Below are 21,064 nucleotides of genomic sequence, written 5' to 3'. Positions count from 1 at the left end.
CAAAGAAAAAAACACATGAACTAGAATCCTATGTAAGTAATGTACTGGGCCTGATACAAATCATGCTGTCAATGAAATAGCGGCATCACACGAAGGCTGGTATAGTGAGCTCTGGACACATACCTGACTGGTTTTAATGGATGGAGTGGTGATACGCAAAACCTTGTGCGAGAGCAACGTGCTCGAAAGAATAAGTTTGTATAAACCTATTTACTACACTGATGTACTAAAAGTCGTGCTTTTCAGAAAGACTCAGATGAAAAACCATAAATTCATTATTGAAAGCTCAAAGATTAGCAGATATAATGCAGGACATGAACCTGTTCAGTGAGAACTTAGCAGCAGTGTACAGTGGGCAATATTTGATGTCAAGTTGATATGCCCATATACAGCAAAAGCTATGAGCTGGTATTCTATGTTTCCCCTGTGGAGAAGCTTTGCTGAGCAGGGAACCATTTATGCTGTGTGAAAGTCTCTGTGGCAGACAAATTGGGCAGTTTGTCCTCATATCAGATGCTAACTACTGGAGATAAAAATGTAAATGACCTAGCCTACTCCCCAAAATGTCAGCATTGCTAGACACACAAGTGTAGAGACATACACTGTAAATTGGCCATGCTTCATGGACTTTATAGTGCAATGGAGTACATGGTGAACCTATGCATACATTACAAGCTGTGGTATAGAAGGGAGCTGTTTTGTGACTTTACAAATAATGTTTTGGGGTTTTGTTTTGCTTTTTTTTGTTTTGTTTTGGTGTTTTTTTTTTGCTCATTTGAGACAAGACATGACTATATGCCTTGCAGAATCTAATGCAAAATTGATGCTTTAACAAAACAAAATGAAATCATCTTACACTACAAAGATGTTCAATGTATTAGTGATATTTTGCCCCCATATTTAGGCATTGTCCGTTTCATGTAAAACCGTAGCATCAGGAAATAGTTTGCTACATTTGAAAGTATGTGAGAATCTGACCTTCTCTTAATTAAGATTATAAGATTGAAAGATGTATTGATTTGAAATCTATCATTGATCCTTTGCTTGATACACTGGCTTTGCCGCATTGAAAGTTTCAATATTTTAAAACTTTGCTGTTAATCTAATAGATAATAAAAATTGTTCATAGTTGATACTGATACTAGCTCCTTACTGGGTAATTGCTTGCTGTTGTAGAGTATTTGTTTTTTCAAAATCTTGACATCAGTAAACCAATAAGTTCCTAAACTATGATTTACATGTATGTATTTCTATACATGCCAAAACGTACTGTGAAAAATATTGGAGTGAAGCCACAAAGTTTAGCCAGCTCACATTTGATTCACATATATATATATATATTTTTTTTTTAGGGTTAAGGGTTAAAGTATGGGACACGCATCCCATCAAGTCCAGGTGCAGGTGGAAATTAAGCCTTTCCCCTTAATCTGATGTTTCCTCCTCTTCGCTATCATACGCAGTCCTTTCACCGATCTATCGGACGTCCCAGAACCGAGACAATTGTCTTTGAGGTAAATCCTACCATAGAGTGCTGATTACACCCTTTACCATAGACATCAAAGCCATAAACCAAAGCCTTTTGCATCATAAAAACTATCCTCACCAAAAAAAAAAAAAAATCTTTACTCATACTTCTGCATTAAATTCTCCTGAACAGTGGTTTGACACTATTTTTTTGTTCAGTGATATTCAAGTGCATGCAATTCCTATCCCTAATACATCATGTTACTTTTTTTTCTTTTGTTTCATTGTCCTCCAATGTTGTTATTGTCAGTGTTGTTACTTCATTAATTTTTAGTCTGGTCATATATCAAGACAAATAAAATCCTGAGGACCTAACTAATTTTTTCCTCTTAAGTGTCTAGTGTGAACAGCACTCTTAATACCTCAATGACAATTGCCTGCTTTTCATTCTTTTCTTTACTGTTTCAATTTATCTCATGAATATATGATTTCTATTTTGTAACATGTACCGTGTCTTTCTTTTCATTGGTTTTGTGATGTTTTATCCACTCTTTTGGATTTGTTCAGAGAGTTTAAAAGTGAGATTGAAATGCTTTTTGAGAAGCTGCTTTGTTGGTTTTATTTAAATCTGTTTACAAGACTTTATAAAGTCTCTGTAATATGATTACATGGAAGATTTGCTCATGAAGATACACAAGAAGGGTTTTGAGGTAGTTATCACTTGGGCTTTCAAGTTGAATCTGCTTGAGAGAATTGAGTAAAAAATATCAATAAAGGGAATGATCCATTTGACAAATTCCTTTTTTTTTTAATTTTGGGTTCAGCCATATTTACCATATCAGGCATCTGTATGCACTTTATAGCTAAGTCTGTGATAAAGCAGGGTGACTGTAGATATTGGCATCATTTAGAAAATGAAGACAGAGTTTATGGAAAAGGTGAATAGTTTTTGACAGTAGGAATGCTTCTTGGCATGTCACAAACCTGAAATGTGTTGAGTGGTAGAGTAAAACGGTCGGAGTGTGAGCACAAACAACTCCTCTCCCTATGGTGTGATGGTTGCCATGGTTTCCTGCATACGTCTGACCCTTGAAAAATTCTCAGGTACACACCAACCTGAGTCTACATCATAATTCCTGGCCTAGAAGTGGGCTCATCAAACTTTAATCCTTTGAGGACCAATCCAAAGTACAATTACCTGGTCAAGAGCATGAATGGCTTATTCGGACAGTACTTCATCTCTCCATCTGGGCTTTGATGTCTAATATCCAAAATACTGCAGTGTGAAGCCATTAAAGAGTAGTACAAGTAGTATCCTTGGAGGGGAGATGAGGAAGCAGTTATGGGGGCCAACAGTTTGACAAGTGTTTCAGAAACTAAACTCTGGTAGAAGAGAGCATATCACTTGATTGTGTGTTTTGAAGTGCATCAAAGTGTAGGCCATTCTGTCTAATAAAGTGGAATGGTGGTGTATTTTGAATTTTACAAATACCTTGGTATGTGAAGAGTAGTGGTAGGAGGAGCCTAGGATTGGTTGATCACTGTTTCTGAAATAAAGGAACATGCCAGGGAAAGGGACAAGTTCTGCTGCTTATGTTGTAATACTGTCTTTATGCCTCAATCTCTGTATGTCATTTCAGCTGCGGTATCAAAAGTGTTTGGATGCCCATCCCAAAGGCTCCCAGATCAACTCTGCCGACGGCAAGGTAATCAAGAGTCATATCCTATCGATTTCATGGTATCGTATGCTCTTCCAGGTTCATCAGAGTAATGTAGTGGTCCATTTATGTCAGAATCAAAGCTGGCTTTGTGAGTATGATGATGTCAACAACATTGTGATGAGACACTGTAGTAAAATTTTGTATAAATGCAGAATTCATTCATGCCTTCTGCGTGAGGATTAGTTCAATCTTGATTTTCAAGCACTTTAGATGCAACATTGACTTCATCTGAGTGAAAAAAAAAACATGTCTTGTGGTTGCACATGGACATGCCTATCTCGTAACTTTCTTTGGTTTGTGAGAGAGTTAGCAATGACTCAGAGACATTTTTTTCCATGAAAAAGATGAGTGAGGAATGTGGAAGAATTTCCAAACTCTACCAGTGGTATTTTCAGACTGTATCTCATCATTAAACCCTGCAGACAAAGCATATTTTTTTCTCTGGAGGAATTTGCAGGTTTAAGGATTTGCATGATATGGGCCCTGTTGCATAAAACCCTTATCGCTGGACTTACCGCTCCTTTCTAGTGGTAAGTCTTCAAATCAGCGGTAGATTTTGTAATCCTTGATGCTGATTGGCTGTGATGCCTAATTTTGATGGTAGTTACCATTGAAATTCAACAGTAAGTTTTATGCAACGGGCCCATGGTCTTTCTTTCCAAGGTCCTTTACAAAGATTGATTGGAAGCCATTTATATACATAATAAGCTGAACTAATGGGATGGCAAGTCCTGTGTGTAGGAGACTGCTGGTGAGCAGGTTGGTACAAAGTGTCGACTGATTTATATCCATGTATTTTCCTGCAGACATGGGGCTGTGCGTTGAAGACCGGAATCCAATCCCTCTTCACCAGGATCCACACCATGAGGTTACAGGGAAAGGAGGCCCCTATCAGTGCTGTCTAGGTTGCCTAGCGACCACTGGGAGAAGACGCAGTATAGTGATCGCTCACACTGGCAAAGCTTCATTGTTGTGTACAGTTGGTGCTTCGGAGAGATTACAAAAAAAATAAAAAATAGACATAATTCAAAAAGGCTTTAAGATGCTCCTGAGAGGAACATTACGTATGATATGTTTATATTTCTCAAGAATACTATGACTGACATGTATTGCCTGTGCAGTAAAAAGAGAGAAAAAAAAAAACAAACAAACGAATGATATGTCAACGACGAAAGACGCTGCAATGTATTAATGCTGACTGTTTGAACGTTGGTTATACATTCTTATGAGTAAGCTTGTAAAGGATCTATCTGTCATGACATTGTTGTTCTATCAAAAGATTGTGTGCTGTCTGATTGTGTGGCATGACGTCCAGCTTTGTCATGATGGCATTCTACTCTCTTGTACAGTCATGTGTCTATCTCTGTGATCACATGATTCTTAAAGGACTATTGTTGCTTTATTTCTGGGAAAGAAACACACAAAAATAAAGCAAAAACACTCAAGAAAATGTAGTGGCAGTCAAGAAATTTTCCAAAACAAATCGGCAAATATGTGAGGAGTTCTGTATGTTACATCGCAACCAAATGGTCATCTTAATCATGAAGAAATCATTGCTCGAATGCGGATAGACAACTCTTTTTGATGTTGCATGCAGTATAAGAGGAGCAATGTTACAATGCATACATGTAGGTGGCGAAAATGTGTCATTGTAAAACAAAAACAGAAAAATATGAAAAAAAAAAATCATGCATATGTAGATTAAGATGGTTACCATTTGTCTGCTTCTTCATTCACTACAAAAAATGGGTAATTTCATGAATTCTGCGAGACTCTGCCAAGAGCTCCCATCTTTCTCACAATCAATCTGAGAGTTTCACTCGATTTGCCCGTTACATTTTGAGGAGGGCTCACATCTCACCCACAAGGCACTGTCATGGGCACATATTGTACATAGGTATCATGGCGTGGAAGGGGGAGACCGGCCCATTCTGCCAGTCATGTTGTGTGAGCTGTTCCTGTCGGAGTCAGTGCAAGCATTGTGTGTCTGTTTGTCCGTCTCGTTTGTCTGTCTGTTTGGAGACGACCTTCACAGAAGGAATTATAAACCTGAGACTCTTTGATGTTCATTACTCTTGCGGTGATGATGAAAATGTTGCTGTGTGTTCATTTCTATTCACATTTGACCATTGTGTAGTCATGAAGGACATTCAAAATGTCTGATTGTGTATCTTCTGTAACATACATATATTCATGTAACCAGCTTAATTGTTAACCAGTTTGGACTATTCTTCAAAAGAAATCATATAATGGAAAGGTCATATCTCAATGTCAGAATATAGTGTTATGTGGATCTGGTGGCATTCTAAACAATACAAACCTATGGTGATTATGTAGTGTCTAGCTAGAAGAATAGAATACATGCATAGCTCTGTGATCGTGCCCTTTATATGGATTATACGCTTGACCAATATGCCCACTGTGTGCTTGTGTGTGTATGTAGAAAACTGTTTAAAGTGGTGTTGTGAAATCATATTACTCAAGAAACTATATAGCTTTCACTCTTGAGGCGCAATATTCTAGTCAAGATAGGTTTGTAAATTACTTACATTCACCATGATGTCCAAGTCCATCCCAACACAGAGATCTGAGAGTTTCTGGATGAAACAAAAAGAAGATGGAGAACCGAGGGATCGGAAAGCACCAAAGCAAAGAGTGAGTAGTCCTAGGGGTGTGTTACACAGGGAGAATGGACGCAGAGAATTCGTTATCCAGGTCACTTCGCCGTGGTTTTAGGGTGTTTTGAATTGAGAGACATTGCACAGGGAGGAGCATAGATGAGTTTTGATCTACAAGACTTAACATTGGTTCCGTCAGACGGGGGATCACTTTTTGTGTTTCCATGGCAACAGACAGAGTGGCAGATGACACAGATGATGTGTGAGTTGTGCCGGAAGGCTGGACGACAATGTCCCACCTTTGCAGATGAGATCAAACTCGCATCCTGAATGGAATGGAATCGTAAATCTTGACTAGGAATGAGTGGGACAATCGTCACCTTTTTTCTTCTTCTTTTTCATCTCGATGTTTCGGAATGATTGCAACTCAGCTGTGGAGCTCTGTGAAGGGCAGAGGAATGTCAGCATTGTATCAGCTGCCTGAGAGGAGAGTCAAGTATGAGCAGCTGGGAATTTTCATGACCGCAAATGCCTTGTTTTCTCTCACCCCTCAAGTCAGCTTGCAAGTTCTCAATGTCAGTGTAGCGGTCGACAGCTGGCGCGTGGAGCTCTCTCGCTCTGCAGAGCGTCGGCTTCCTGTAGCGGCAGTGCCACATATTCGGTAGAGATGCTTCTTCATCAAATGTAGTCTGTAATCTAAGCTCTGATCATCAGTGCCCAGCATGCAGAGGATATGTATGATTCACACAGATGTTGTGCATTTAATCATTCCAGCGTAATAGAGTAGCTAGTCTTGATGCCAGACAAGCTGTGTTTGGCTGTTTTGGGTTTTGTTTTTTTAAAGGTCAACATTCTTGTGTATGTGCTATGGATTGACGTTGTGGTGTGGAAGTAGTATTATATACGTGTTTTAGGTGTTCAAGATGCATATTGCTTATTGCAAAGAAACTAGAAGATGTTTTACAAATTCTATATATTGTGGAGATATAGCAAACAAAATATGATTATGTACATCATCATAGAACTTGAAATATTATGTGTATTCTTACTCTTAACTTTGCCAGTTTTCTCTCTGCTCCTATTTGCCAAATGAAAAGTTGTGTGATACAGGGCTAACATGTTTTCTTCCAGCAACTTAATGTGTTGGTGACCACAGATTCTGATAGATAACAAATAGATGTGATTTCTTCGTGGAATTATACTGGATTCATATCTCCATGGTTACATAGTATTGCCTCCTCTATTTTTTTTTTCCTCGAATGATAAACAGCCTGTGGACCAGAGGATCGAAGTTCAGAGAGTTAGCCATTTATGCCCTATTTGTATTGACCTTGGAAGTCAGTGAACGAATTGGGTTTTCCACAAACCCCATTGAATATCGCCTATTGTCAGCACCCTGCAAATGATATATAGAGATTTGGTTTCCTCTGCAGAAATCAGTTCTGTCAGATTTATGATATGTTTTTATGTTCATTGTTTGAAATGAAAGATGGGGAATGGGGAGTTAGAAAATGCATGTGGCAACCTTAAAGGGCAAATGGGATGTTGAAGCCAAGGACTGAGGTGATTTCACTGGTTGGTATGTCACCATGCAAAGAAACATGTCCAATGCAGGAAGGGTGATTGGGTCCCCTACAAACTTTGACCACTATTTGGACACTAGATGCAGTGTTGGAGATGAGGGCAGGGAACCTGAACATAGAGGATTTCACACTTAATAGTCTGGATCAGTGTGATACCAGCACAACCAATGGGAGACGGTGGAAGACATGTTGGCCGGGAGAGAAAGTGGTCCCCGCATCTTTTGGAGGGCACGAGTGAATGGACTCATTGGACCAGCCTCCTGGAGTTTGTGGGATGAGGGGAGGGTAGAAGGCCTCCTCTAGTGTGACTCAAGTGTGAGAAGTTGAACTGTACATACAGAATTGGGGTGAGCCTGTGTAGCCAAGGCACAGTGCGCCCTCTCGAGCCAGATCCCCGTGCAATGTAGGCCGCTCAAGTTGCTGGCACGAGTGCAGGGCCTACCGCGATGAGCAGAGATTTTGCTGATGGCTGGTGACGTTAGCTGATAGTTTAACCGGTTGGTTTCTTGTACATAAATAACTCTCATGTATGTTGTGTGTATATAACATTTGTAAGATATATTGTGTGTCACTTGGAGATCATCTGTGTACAATCAATGACAATTTCTGGTATCATTGTTCCCAAAATACCACAAATTTCAGTTACTGGCTCTAAAAAAAGATTGGACAAACTGTCATGCTACCATGTTGTGTATCTGTAGAGGCATAGTATATCCAATATACTCTAGTTCAATGTGCACTTCACTAGTAGCCATCTTCTTTCAGTAGGAACTAGTGTTTGTGTTTTTGTACAGATATTTTTGATTGAGCAATCAAGTGAATCTGAATTAGACTTTATCGTATTAACTCTGAAATTCTATGACAGTAATACTTTTTTTGTGTGTACAGAGAATAATCTTTCAGTATTTTGTGTTTCATTTGAAATTGAGTTTGTGGTTTAGTTGTAAAGAACTTTATTTTGATAAAATCTGTAGATTTGAAAGAGAAACTTTGACGGATGAAGATAGAGGGCGCCAGAGCGAGTGGTCTCGTTGCCAAGGCAATTGTAATTGGATGGCTTGAAATGCAGACATGGGCAACTGTTCCTTAGGTCACTTGTTCTATGACCAGCACATAGGCGCTTGCGAGCCCACAGCAAAGCTTGGCCAATCCATGCGTATGTTTGCACGACATGTGGTTCAGCACAGGGCTATCATTTGCCAGTAGATTGTGATATATTCTATGTGAAAAAAGCATTACCCGGTATGCGTTTGTGGTTGCAAGGGTAGTCAGTCTTTGCTCCCGAGTTTCAGTATGATGTATTCATTTTCGCGATCATTATGATGTGTATCTATAGGCTGAAAATATGTTATCTTATGTTGCTGCAGTAAGTGTAGATTGAGAAAATCTATTCTGTGTAACACATAATGGAGTTAGTTCTAGTTAATGTAAGTGACATTACCCAGCACAAGAGATAGCTAAATATGAGAGTTTATAATTTTCTGTATGCATCAGGATATGTATGGTTGGAAATCATCATATATATATATTGCAGTGTATTCTTATGTTATATGTTCATTATGTTGAAGGTGGACAATATCGAATCGACTATGCTTCCTTTGCAATGCATTTTGTTTTATTTTGTAGAATATCTTGTAGACATAACTGCCAAAAGAATATGGAGAATATTTTAAGATTTATGCATCTGAGAGTGTTTTATCAACAGAAAAAAAAAATATGTGGGTTTTATTGTATGTTTTGTGTACCATAGCTAACTGTTTTGTTTATTGTGCTATCTTCAGTTGCTGTTGTGTGCTAGGGGCAGGCCAAGATTGGAAAGTAAAGACACACCACCCCATCAACATCACGTCACAGACGGTGTGCCAGTTCTTTTAAAAAAAAAGGAATGTTGTCATGGCAACAGAACAAAAAGGGGTCAGTGGTGTGCACTACTTGCAGGTATTGATGTGCAATTTCTTGAATTACTTTGATCGAAACGATGATAACCATTTTACACATCAGAAGCGATGGTTTTGTTTCACAAATGGAAAGCTGCATACAAGGCGAAATTTGTGCAACTGTTCATGAAAAGAATAGGCAGCTGTGACCAAAATCTTGACAATGAATCAACTGTCACAGCTTTAGGTCTTGCAGTAAAACAAAGGATTTAAATGTCGCACAATACCCACTTAGTTTTACATAGCTTTTGACAGATGTCTCCCAATTGTTGGGTTATCAGTTAAATCTTAAAATTCAAGGATAAACATTTGCATGATTATGTCCTGGAAACAAGAAAAAAAAAAAACAATATCAGAAATGCAAGACCATATGTTTTATGGCATCATTTCTTGGCACATTTGTGTCGGATATGTTTCAGAGCCCATCTTTGGGACAGTGCGGATCTTGCCAAATCCTGATCGGTTGTCAAGAACCTCAAACTGTGCATTCTCAGTGATTGCATTGCCATTATTTAAGAATAGGACATTATATCACATTTTGGCTCTATTTCGTTAAGCAGCAACTGCAACACATAAACATTTCTCTTGGATATACAGTACATATAATAGCAATGTGTTTGTGTGTGTGTTTGTATCTACAGTTTCATTTTCCCCTCACTTAAAACTACGAGTGTGTTATTGTGCCCTCGTGTCATGATTTTTCAGTTTGAAAGATTTATTTTTGTACAGAATGAAAGAAAAAGGGGGACTCAAAAAAGTTGAGGACTGTATGGAAAGGAAGGAGTAGCTGACCCTCCGGGGTCACATAGGAAGGTTGCACTGATGGCTGTCATCATATCCATTCCACTCCCTGTCAAAAATCCTCGAAAAATATAATGTATATAAGAAAAGGAATGGTTGAAGGCATTTTTTTTTTTTTGGGGGGGGGGGGAGTTCTTGGTGTGATTGTTTCTTTTAACATTTCTTTTTAGAGGTCAGTTGTGAGTAGACAAGTTGCCAAGTGTTAGAAAAAAAATAATTTCACTGGCAACACAATTTCAAACTTTCACAAATTGTTGCTGGTCTAAATCTGTGATGGTGAAGTCATTCTAAAGAAGCAGAAGTAAACATTGACTGCTCCGACATAGTTCTTTTCTATCTTAGGATCATCAAGTGCTTGTAATCACTGTGGATGTTGACCGAGCATAGCTTCTATAAATTGCATCGAAACATGTAGATACAGATTGGTGTGCATTTCAATCCGCAAATTTTAACGGAAAGAAAACTTTCTCATCTGTTTACTTCATTATAACATGTAAAATCTAGTGTTCTTTTTATTCCTTTTTTCAACATAAATGTGCATCAGGAGTGTGTTTAGAAGTCAAAATTTACTTGCGTGTGTGTGTATGTGTGTGTGTGTGTGTGTGCCCATGTGTGTTTTGGGAATGCGTCTAACCACCCTTACTGTTTTCATTTTTTTTTTGACCAAATGATATTTCTCATTGTGTGGAAAGTGAAAAAAAAAACAAAAAAACAAAAACAGAAACAGAATAACAATGAATTTAAAGCACCCAACATTTTGATGCTGTAGTACCTGCTGTCAGTAAAAGGCAAGTTCCTTCATCTGCAATCTGTCTTTTTCAACATGGTGATTTTTTTTTTTTTGTTGTTGCAACAGTGCAAGATGGTCATGACAGGTCAACCTAGATTGGTTATCACTTTTGACTATCTGCTCTGGTGTGTTCCCACTGTCACATCCATCATAAAGTTCCCACCCACGTGTTTCAACATAGTGTGAACATGACAGTCATACCCAGAAAATATCAGACTTGGATTTACCAGGACTATTCTACAATGAGGCAATACCCGTTATCTATGTCTGTGACACTGAAGTCACGATGGCACGTTTCCATATTTTATGTTACATCTCCAAATGGAAGTTGATGAGTACAGAGGGAAAAAAATTCTAGTAGTGAGTGAATGGATATTCCCTTTCTTGAAATCCAATCTCTCAGTGTAGTTAACTTCTGAAGTTATTTTGCTAAAATGAATGGTTCTTGCCATAGGTACATGTCCTTGTGAAAAGCTCAACAGCTTTACAGTAGAATGCTATGTATTTCAGTTCTAGTCCAAGCTGTAGATGCAAACTATAAAAGGCTTTGTGTGAAATGTGAGTACCATGGTATTCTGCTTTCTACCCTGTGTTCAATGAATGGGGGAGGGGGGTTGATGGAAAGAATGGTGGGTTTTGAACTCCTTAAAAAAAAAAAAAATGGTTTCTGTGCTTACACTATAGTATATCCATATCCAAGGTCTCTCTAGTATGTATTGATTGTGAGTAAGCTAATGAATTTCACCGTAAATCAGTTTAATTACATTGCACTGGTGCACAGAAGGATTTCACACAGAAATTTCACTGCAGTTTACAAGACATTTCACAAGAAGACCTGGCGGAATAGATAGCATGCAGACAAATCGAGAATGAAGTATTTTTTAGCAGAAGGCACATTTGGTTACTTGCGCTGGAAGTAGACATTTTGACAGAGGACGAAAATTTGATGTTTTACAGTAAATGTACCCATAATCTACCCTTACTAGTTATGGTATTTGCTATCAGCCACACACACAGATTGTAGAGCGTATAGTGAAGCACAGACTAAGAGGCAACGAAACTATATTTGAAGATTCCCTCAGTGCAATGTAATTTCCTTGTATGCCTTGAGTAGATGTCGTATAGCTGTAGTTTAGAACAATCGAGAATCGTACCAAAATTATAATGTATACACAGAATGCACATTTATATTTATACTTGTGTGTATATGGACTGAGCAGAATACAATTCTAGCATAAAATGCACAAATGAAGCAGCAGTATGCACAACTAGATAACATCTAGACTAGATAGAACCATTTCAGATTTTACCAGTCACATGGCACTGCTGAACATGTGTCGGGAGACCAGTTTCTGTACTATGGCAAGAACCCAGAATTGCAGGGGTGGAAATTGACTTTGAAGGGGGAAAAACAAACAAACCCAAGAGAAAATCTCATCCAGGTACAATATTCCAGATGAAGTAATTGTGACGGTATTGTCCTAAAGAAACATAGACAGCACAGTGTTTATCTGTATGCCATTTCAAATTTCAAATAACAATACTTTTCAGACAGTCGTGTTTTACATTCTGTGGCGGTTAAGTGTTCTTCATAATGTATGTACATTACTTGTCAATGAGAAATAAATGTTGCACTAAAAATAACCTGTGTCTCATGTACTTTGTGTTGTTTTTCTGTGTCTGATGTTGTACTTGTAAAAGTTTGTTTAGTTTTGGGTTTGAATGAAAATATCATCTCTTCAACTTGAATCAGAAGTTTGCCCAATAATGACCCCAAAACTGCCAAGGTTTGGTTGAAGTGTGGGAGTGTAGTTTATCATGGGTTATAATAGAAATACCTGTATCTCATTTCATCATAATTTTTCACAATGTAAGCAAACTTTGCCCTATAATCAAGACTATTGCAAGAAACTAGCTACAACTTGGTTGACATGTCCATGACTTGTAAAATGAAACTTGGTCATCTACCTTAATAATGTATTGAAATTCATACATCCTAGATCTATTGTGTTTTTATTGTGATAAGGAATCCATGTGTTTTCATGAACAATTATGTTATAAGACGGAGGATTGCCATGATCAATAGACCTACTTCCAAGACATTCAAATTTATATCAATAATTTTACAACAAAGGCTATATCTGACATCAGAGTAAGCATGCCTGACATAGCAATAACAAATGCATGCAAACTGGATTCCGAGTATAGAGCTGTAACAAATAATGAAAACAGGTAAACTGGATGGGTGCACATCATGAGTCTGACACCTATGAGTCATAGAGCCCATGAGTGACATTGTAGACACTAAGTGAACAGGCCCATGAGCTCAACATCACGTCAAATAGGCCGATTTATACGGTCCACCAGTTCGACACCTGGCAAATAAGCCCCATAAGTATGACAGTAGGCAAGAAAGGCCCAGGAGACTGACATTATATCACAGGAATGAACCCGTTGAGGATGGGCTGATTTTGCTACAACACGCATTTCCCATAGACAACTGCCCGAGTACACTCGGGGACTCGTCTTCAACGGGTTAATGTATGCAGTGTCAGTCTCGTGGGTCTTTTTTTTTTTTTTTTTTTTTTGATAGCATCGGACTCATGGGCCTTATGCCTATGACTCATGGACCTTTTTTCTTACTGTTGCGCTCATGGACCTTATGACTCGTGGGTGTCGGGCTCCTGGGATGACCCCAACTGGATAGCTTGTAGGGAAAACTACAATGTAGCTATAAAGTGTAACATGTATAAAAAAATGAAGAGAAAAGGACAAAAAAAAAAAAAAAGCTTAGTGATTGTCTTACATATCATATCTGAACATATACAATATATAATACACATTCAAAATATCTAACACACAACAGATATGGTATGATTATGTGTGTGAAACAAAATCTGAAAAAACAAGGAAAAGTAGAAATTACGCGGTGCGTAATATATGTCCCCGCCGGAAGTAGCATTTTGTAGCAAAATGTGCAATATAGGTAAAAAAAATCAAGGTCAAAGGTCAAAGAAGTCAAAGGTCAAAATTCTGTGTAAAAGTTTTGAAGCCCTCACCTAGTGCCATCACATAAAGCAAACGGAATCGAAATCGGGTTAGAAATGGTGGAGTAGCATTTTATAGCCAATGTACAATACAGGTCAAAAATCAAGGTCAAAGGTCAAAGAAGGCAAAGGTCAAAATTCTGTGTAAAGTTTTGAAGCCCTCACCTAGTGCCATCACATAAAGCAAACGGAATCGAAATCGGGTTAGAAATGGCGAAGGAGTAGCATTTTGTAGCCAATGTACAATACAGGTCAAAAATCAAGGTCAAAGGTCAAAGAAGGCAAAGGTCAAAATTCTGTGTAGAAGTTTTGAAGCCCTCACCTAGTGCCATCACATAAAGCAAACGGAATCGAAATCGGGTTAGAAATGGCGAAGGAGTAGCATTTTGTAGCCAATGTACAATACAGGTCAAAAATCAAGGTCAAAGGTCAAAGAAGGCAAAGGTCAAAATTCTGTGTAGAAGTTTTGAAGCCCTCACCTAGTGCCATCACATAAAGCAAACGGAATCGAAATCAGGTTAGAAATGGCGAAGGAGTAGCATTTTGTAGCAAAATGTACAATATAGGTCAAAAATCAAGGTCAAAGGTCAAAGAAGGCAAAGGTCAAAATTCTGTGTAGAAGTTTTGAAGCCCTCACCTAGTGCCATCACATAAAGCAAACGGAATCGAAATCAGGTTAGAAATGGCGAAGGAGTAGCATTTTGTAGCAAAATGTACAATATAGGTAAAAAATCAAGGTCAAAGGTCAAAGAAGGCAAAGGTCAAAATTCTGTGTAGAAGTTTTGAAGCCCTCACCTAGTGCCATCACATAAAGCAAACGGAATCGAAATCGGGTTAGAAATGGCGAAGGAGTAGCATTTTGTAGCAAAATGTACAATATAGGTCAAAATCAAGGTCAAAGGTCAAAGAAGGCAAAGGTCAAAATTCTGTGTAGAAGTTTTGAAGCCCTCACCTAGTGCCATCACATAAAGCAAACGGAATCGAAATCGGGTTAGAAATGGCGAAGGAGTAGCATTTTGTAGCAAAATGTACAATATAGGTCAAAAATCAAGGTCAAAGGTCAAAGAAGTCAAAGGTCAAAATTCCGTGTAGAAGTTTTGAAGCCCTCACCTAGTGCCATCATATAAAGCAAACGGAATCGAAATCGGGTTAGAAATGGCGAAGGAGTAGCATTTTGTAGCAAAATGTACAATATAGGTCAAAGGTCAAGGTCAAAGGTCACGACTGAAATTCTGTGTAGAAGTTTCAAAGCTCCCATGTAGTGCTATCATATAAAGCAAACAGAATCAAAATTGGCTCATAAATGACAGAGAAGTAGCAAATTGAAGATTTTGATCACACACGGACGCACACACGGACACACGGACGGACACACGGACGGACGGACACACGGACACACACACGTACGGAGCCCGTTTCATAGTCCCCTGCTCGAACTCGTTCGGCGGGGACAAAAATTTAAAAATAGAGGAACAAAAATGAAATGCAATTCTGACCTCATAAATGTTGAATGATATATATAGATCCACAACTACATACATAACACACAAATCAACAATGGTTGTGTTCTTTCAAAGAATTTAGTTTATTCTATGCCAGATAATACAAGTCTCTGTACAATGCTACAAGTTAAATGCATAAAGTGGCTTACAAGTAGGAATGTAACAATACATTTCTCTAATTCTTTCCTTAATAAATGGGAAAAAATGCAATAAAACCCTGGTAATTCATTGGCAGCAAGCACATGGTAAATTTCAAGATATACAATGTTTTAAGAGAAAGCATGAAATAGTACACTTGAATGTAGACCCAGCATTGAGCTGTATCATCTTTCCAACACTGACACTACCTTCACAATCCCAAGGCACTTGCATGTTTCATACATTGCACTATACACACAAATGACATGGTGTACACATCCCTGACAAAGCTATTGATGTTAATTTCTTGGGGTGTTCACACTGGTGTAAGAGAGAGTTCTCCATGAACTGCTATATAATAGTAAATCTGCAACCAACCCATTGTGCACATAGCCAACTGTGCAAGTCATGGAAGCACTAATATAGCTTGGTGAACCATCGGTGTACAGGGGGAATAACGAGGGTCTTCCAGTAAAATTTCGCCAAAGTATAAATGACTTGATTAATCTGGTCAACAGAATGCGGACAGAATGACTTTATGACTCATAAAAGTCACTTCTTGAGCTTTTGCATCGACAGACGGACAACCATGGTCCTTAGATGAAGGGGTGGGCAAGTCGAGAAACTTATTAACCAGCTGGGATAATAACAATCTACACTGACAATACTGACAACAAAGCTATCTGACAAGATATAGCAGCCAAAGAGGGCGCTTTTGATTATGTCCAGACAAATCAATTCCTATCATCACTGCAAAGTACTGATAAAAAGAATATTTGTCTACATTCCAGGAAAACAAAAGCTTTGTATTCACAATGGTGGTACTGTTATCACTACAATTATATTTCCTTATGACAACAATACACTGTAACTTTGCACATGTGGTTCTGAAATTAATATTTGTGGGTTTTGTTTTGTTTTTAACTCTTTGAACAGCATCAAATGCTTTATCTTTATAACACTATCAAGAAATACTGGACATACCAACTGAAAAAGCTCCCATGTAACTTCTCAGGGTTATTTATGTGTGAATACCTGTAAGCTGATAGAACTAAAAAGACCCATCACCCCCCCCCCCAAAAAAAAAAAAAATCAAATGTAAAAGAAATCATTACCACAAGGAAAAAATAAGAACATTATGTAAAAATGCATATTGACTCTTACACTCACTGTCCTTGTTCAATAATGTTGTACATCAACAACTCTAATGACAAGTTTCTTCAAGTATGTTCTTATTGGTATGAACACAGGATACACCCTGTAAGTTTACTGTTAACAAACTGGAATTGCTGAGCAACTGGTAACGATACAAGCTGTTACTGTGGTCAAATGTCAGACGCATTTTCCTCTTTTCTTGAAAATGTGACATACCTTCCCTCTCTCTGTGCCCAGGCATGTGAACCAAATTTACAGTTAAAATGAGCACTGTGACACATTTAGTGACTTCTACGACCTATACATATATATATTCCTTTTTCACTGGACGGCTTAAGGGCTGCTGAACAAGGCTACTAGTGATCATGCACTATCAGATTTTATATACAGTTATTATTGCTTTATTTCACATTGTCTCTCATTTCTGGGGTTGTGAAGATTTAAAGTATATTGCATTATCATGCACTATGCTGGACAATCTGTCGAGAAACATCTTTGATTATTAACACTCTCTCACATTTAATGATGAACTGTGCCTAACCATGTATCTAAACAGTTTTTAAAAAGCCTTCATAAAAGTGATGGCGCGGAAAGAACGACAGACAACCACAATTGGAAATTTGAAGAAAGGTTTCAAGTCTAAACAGCACTGTTTTGTGGGCGCTTTTCTTTTGTGAAAGAGAATGGGAGAAAAAAGTAGCTTTAATATCTCTGCAGATCCTTGATATCTCTGATCATTCAGTGATACCTGATAAGTGATTTTACAAAATGATGGCAGGCAGTCTGTAATTCATCTTGACCTCAACGTAGCATTGTTGTTGATAAAAAGGCCACAAACTCAAACATGACAATCTTACATGCAAGGCTATTCCAAAGCAGAATTCAAAATTTTCAAAATAAAGCCACCATCATAAACCATTTTCCCAAGCGTATTTTTTGCTTTGTTTTGTTTTGTTTAGTTTTTTTAATGTAATAGGGCTAAGGGATATCTTATTTCCTATTTAGCATAATAAAAAGTCACACCATTGTAGCTCCTTTACAAGGATCTTGATGAGTGTAAACTTGTCCAAGAGAAAATACCTTTGCTACCTTAGACATAAGACCATCTAGGGAAAAACGGTTAGACAAAAACTCATGCTTCATCTAAAATCAACAATGCAGCAATATCAAGGATCTCTCTAAAACAATACAAAACAAAACAAACTTCATAATGCACTCCGGATTTTGCTTTAAAGTATCAGACTGCTCAGTTCCCAAACTTCAACATTTCTTCTTAAAAATATCTTTAAAACAGGGCAACAAAATGAACTTGCCTTCTCTGCAGCAAAAAGTTCCATTGCCAACTAAAGCGTAGAGTTCCGTGTATACGGTGCCCTTTTTGTCACAACAGAAAATACCAAATTTGGGGTTGCATCTTACAGACAAGTACAAGAAAATCTTGGCAATGGTTGCCAAGTATGTCGTATGTAAACCCTGTCTTATGAAGTCAGTAAACTGCTAGAATAGCGTACAATTACATATATGACTACGTAGTACCTGTGTGAAAATAAATGGAAAAGACATTTAATTTGACACTTTATAATGCATTTTAATACCATTCAGCAATATGAACTCATATATATCATATCTCACTTTATCAGTGCTACTGTTTTACCATTACTCTGCTGGCTGCTGTTGTGAAAATGCGACTGAAATAATTGGTAGCATAGATATTCCTATTCAATATATAATAGCATCTGTAGTGGCATAGGCAGAGTATCCCTATGAAAAAATAAAAAGTTTGACCTTAATGAGTACCCTTCACTTTTCAGCAATGAAAGTACCACTTCTTGGCAATGAAAGTAGAAAAGGAAAGGGGGTTGGGGGGATGGAATACTATGTGGGATGTGGCATGAACGCTTTCAGCATATTTACATCATGTGTGCACACATGCACAAGATTTTTGTTAGGAATTTTCATTATTTTTTTTCTTGCCAGCTCCGAAAGTCAGGGCGCACCTGGTACACGAGAGGTATATACACAGAATCTTATAGTATCTTATGTATTGTGCTTTATCGTTTCATCACTTACATTGCATTTGTTTTAACTCATCACAAAAAAAAAAACACCAAATAAATAAAATCATTGCAGGAATTGTTTTCTGACATACACATGAAAAAATAGCCACATTTGAGACAATTTCGTCATTACATTGCATGAAGATACACATAATCAAGGTAATTCAATGCGGACATGGGAAATTAACATTAAAGAATTGAATTCAATTGATGTAAAACAAGCAAATCATAGTAACTTGTGTCCAGAGACACTTTCTGGCAAGAAATATGAAAACTACCGGATTGCCATCACAAAATATTGCATTTACCAACCCACAAGATGTGACCAGCATTCACACAAATGGTCATAACTACCATGTTGCTTTTAATCAGTGTTTGCGTCATTGAGAACACACTCCTTCTAGCCTGAATTCACAGGAACACCATAGCTACATTTGGATGAATGAGCACAATGTGTGTAAGCAGAGTACAAATGTATACCACAGTCATAGCACACATTTGATTAGAAAATTCATCTTTGCTGGCTTGTTAGGGTGTTAGTAGTGAACATACTGATGAGTTGAATTTTCATGGAAAAAAAAGAAGGTAGTTTCACTACCAAACTTTACTTTCATTATGGTGTTGGCTGAATTTCTGTAACAGTAACCATCCCACAAATGTATGAAACTTAAGATTGATTTTGTCTGATAATCAAACTTGTATCAGAGGACATGAACTGGAACCCTTCACACCCTGTGTATGTATCAACATTCTTTGCTTTGTCTTTGCCTTCTCACATGGATCTGTTCCAAGTTCTTGCATTTTCAAATTACCATGCAGCTAAGGTAGTGCTATCAAAAAGAAAACCCTTATTTACGTGTTGAAAAAAAGAAGATACAGTCAACCTTGCCTCAGTCGAATCTATTTGGACTTAAGAAATAGCTTCGACTTAGAGAAAATTCGACTTATGAGGGATTAAAATCAATAGAATACAAAGAGAAGAGAACTTGAAAAGACCTTCGACTTAGACGATTATTCGACTTATGCGAGGTCGACTTAAGCAAGGTTGACTGTATATTCCTTTGCATTAGACATGAAAAAACAAACTACATGACAAAGCACAGTTTCACTTGGTATATGTGAAAATTATCTTCCACTTTTGGGCCATGTTGAATGTTACCTCAACAGGCAAAGAAACAAAGTGAAAAACCAACCACTAGTGTCTACACTCATTCACAGATATCAGCAGGCTGGACTCAAACTTGGCTACAGAGACCATTTGTGTGAGCACCAGTCACTAGTGTCCAATGCAGAGATTTGTGCTGGTCAGATTGCAGGTTATTTCAAGAGATGTGTGAGGTAACAGATCATAAACGAGAAAACAAACAAACGAAAAGTACTTTCCTCATAAAACAGCACAAGGAGCCACATTTTGCACACATTAGAGGCACAGATCTTGCCTGCTTTGTGATATAAAACACATGTTACTTGGGGAGCTCCAAGTAATTTCCCAATGGACATTATCTAAAACAATCACACTTTGACACAAGCCATCAGTGGCTTTGATGATTAAGATCTTTTAAAGAGAAGACATGTAAAATGAAAAATACATATGAAAATAAATTATACAATGAAAACAAATGGTGTAAGTTGTGATTCATCCAGGTAACGATCAATAAAGGAACCAAAATTCCATCAATTCATCTGGACTTACTGTTTTACTTCCGAGAACGGTTTCACGTCCGATCCTGGACGCTTCATCGGCGACTGACTTCAAACAATAACGTCGGTAGTGCGTCTGCGCCAATTAGCAACGACGCCTTCCCGCCATCAAATCAGACGAGCTGATGAAGCGTCCAGGATCGGACGTGAAACCGTTCTCAGAAGTAAAACAGTAAGTCCAGACGAATTGATTTAATTTTGGTTCCTTTATACAATGAAAAATACATATGAAAATAAATTCACTCTACTATGGCACTATCTCACAGGAGTCTTTGGAGTAAACTATGAAAATATAGTACAATGTCCATACTAGGGGGAAACTTTAGAGACTTCAGTAGTCCACATGACAAAAACATACCAGTCAATGATGACAATTTGAAGGAAGGCGTCATATCTCTGATTTCCGGTAGCACACTGCATAAGACCGCGATATGCTGGGTGATATATTGTAATATATTGTGGCAGTCAAATGTGAGCCATGCTCAGAACCACAAGCAGATGGCAAATTTGGAGTAGCCTTTATCAATGTCTAAATTGAGTAACATACTCC

General features: G+C 37.9%; 1 protein-coding gene across 1 annotated transcript in view; it reads left to right on the top strand.

Moving 5' to 3' along the window:
- The window catches only part of LOC139721095 (uncharacterized), a 138,975-nt gene extending 126,433 nt beyond the window's left edge, over positions 1 to 12,542 (top strand). Inside the window, exons 11-13 of the mRNA XM_071632425.1 lie at positions 1,461 to 1,511; positions 3,105 to 3,170; positions 3,992 to 12,542. Of these exons, the coding sequence (XP_071488526.1) occupies positions 1,461 to 1,511; positions 3,105 to 3,170; positions 3,992 to 4,090 (216 nt within the window). The 3' untranslated portion in view covers positions 4,091 to 12,542. The remainder of the gene's footprint in view (positions 1 to 1,460; positions 1,512 to 3,104; positions 3,171 to 3,991) is intronic.
- Positions 12,543 to 21,064: the final 8,522 nt, after the last annotated feature.

Source organism: Diadema antillarum, unplaced genomic scaffold (assembly GCF_040938485.1).
Source record: "Diadema antillarum isolate AM-2024a unplaced genomic scaffold, OU_Dant_1.0 scf00000138, whole genome shotgun sequence".
NCBI lineage: Eukaryota > Metazoa > Echinodermata > Echinoidea > Diadematoida > Diadematidae > Diadema > Diadema antillarum.
The sequence above is the reverse complement of the archived record's forward strand: the minus strand, read 5'-3'. Positions and strand labels throughout refer to the sequence as shown.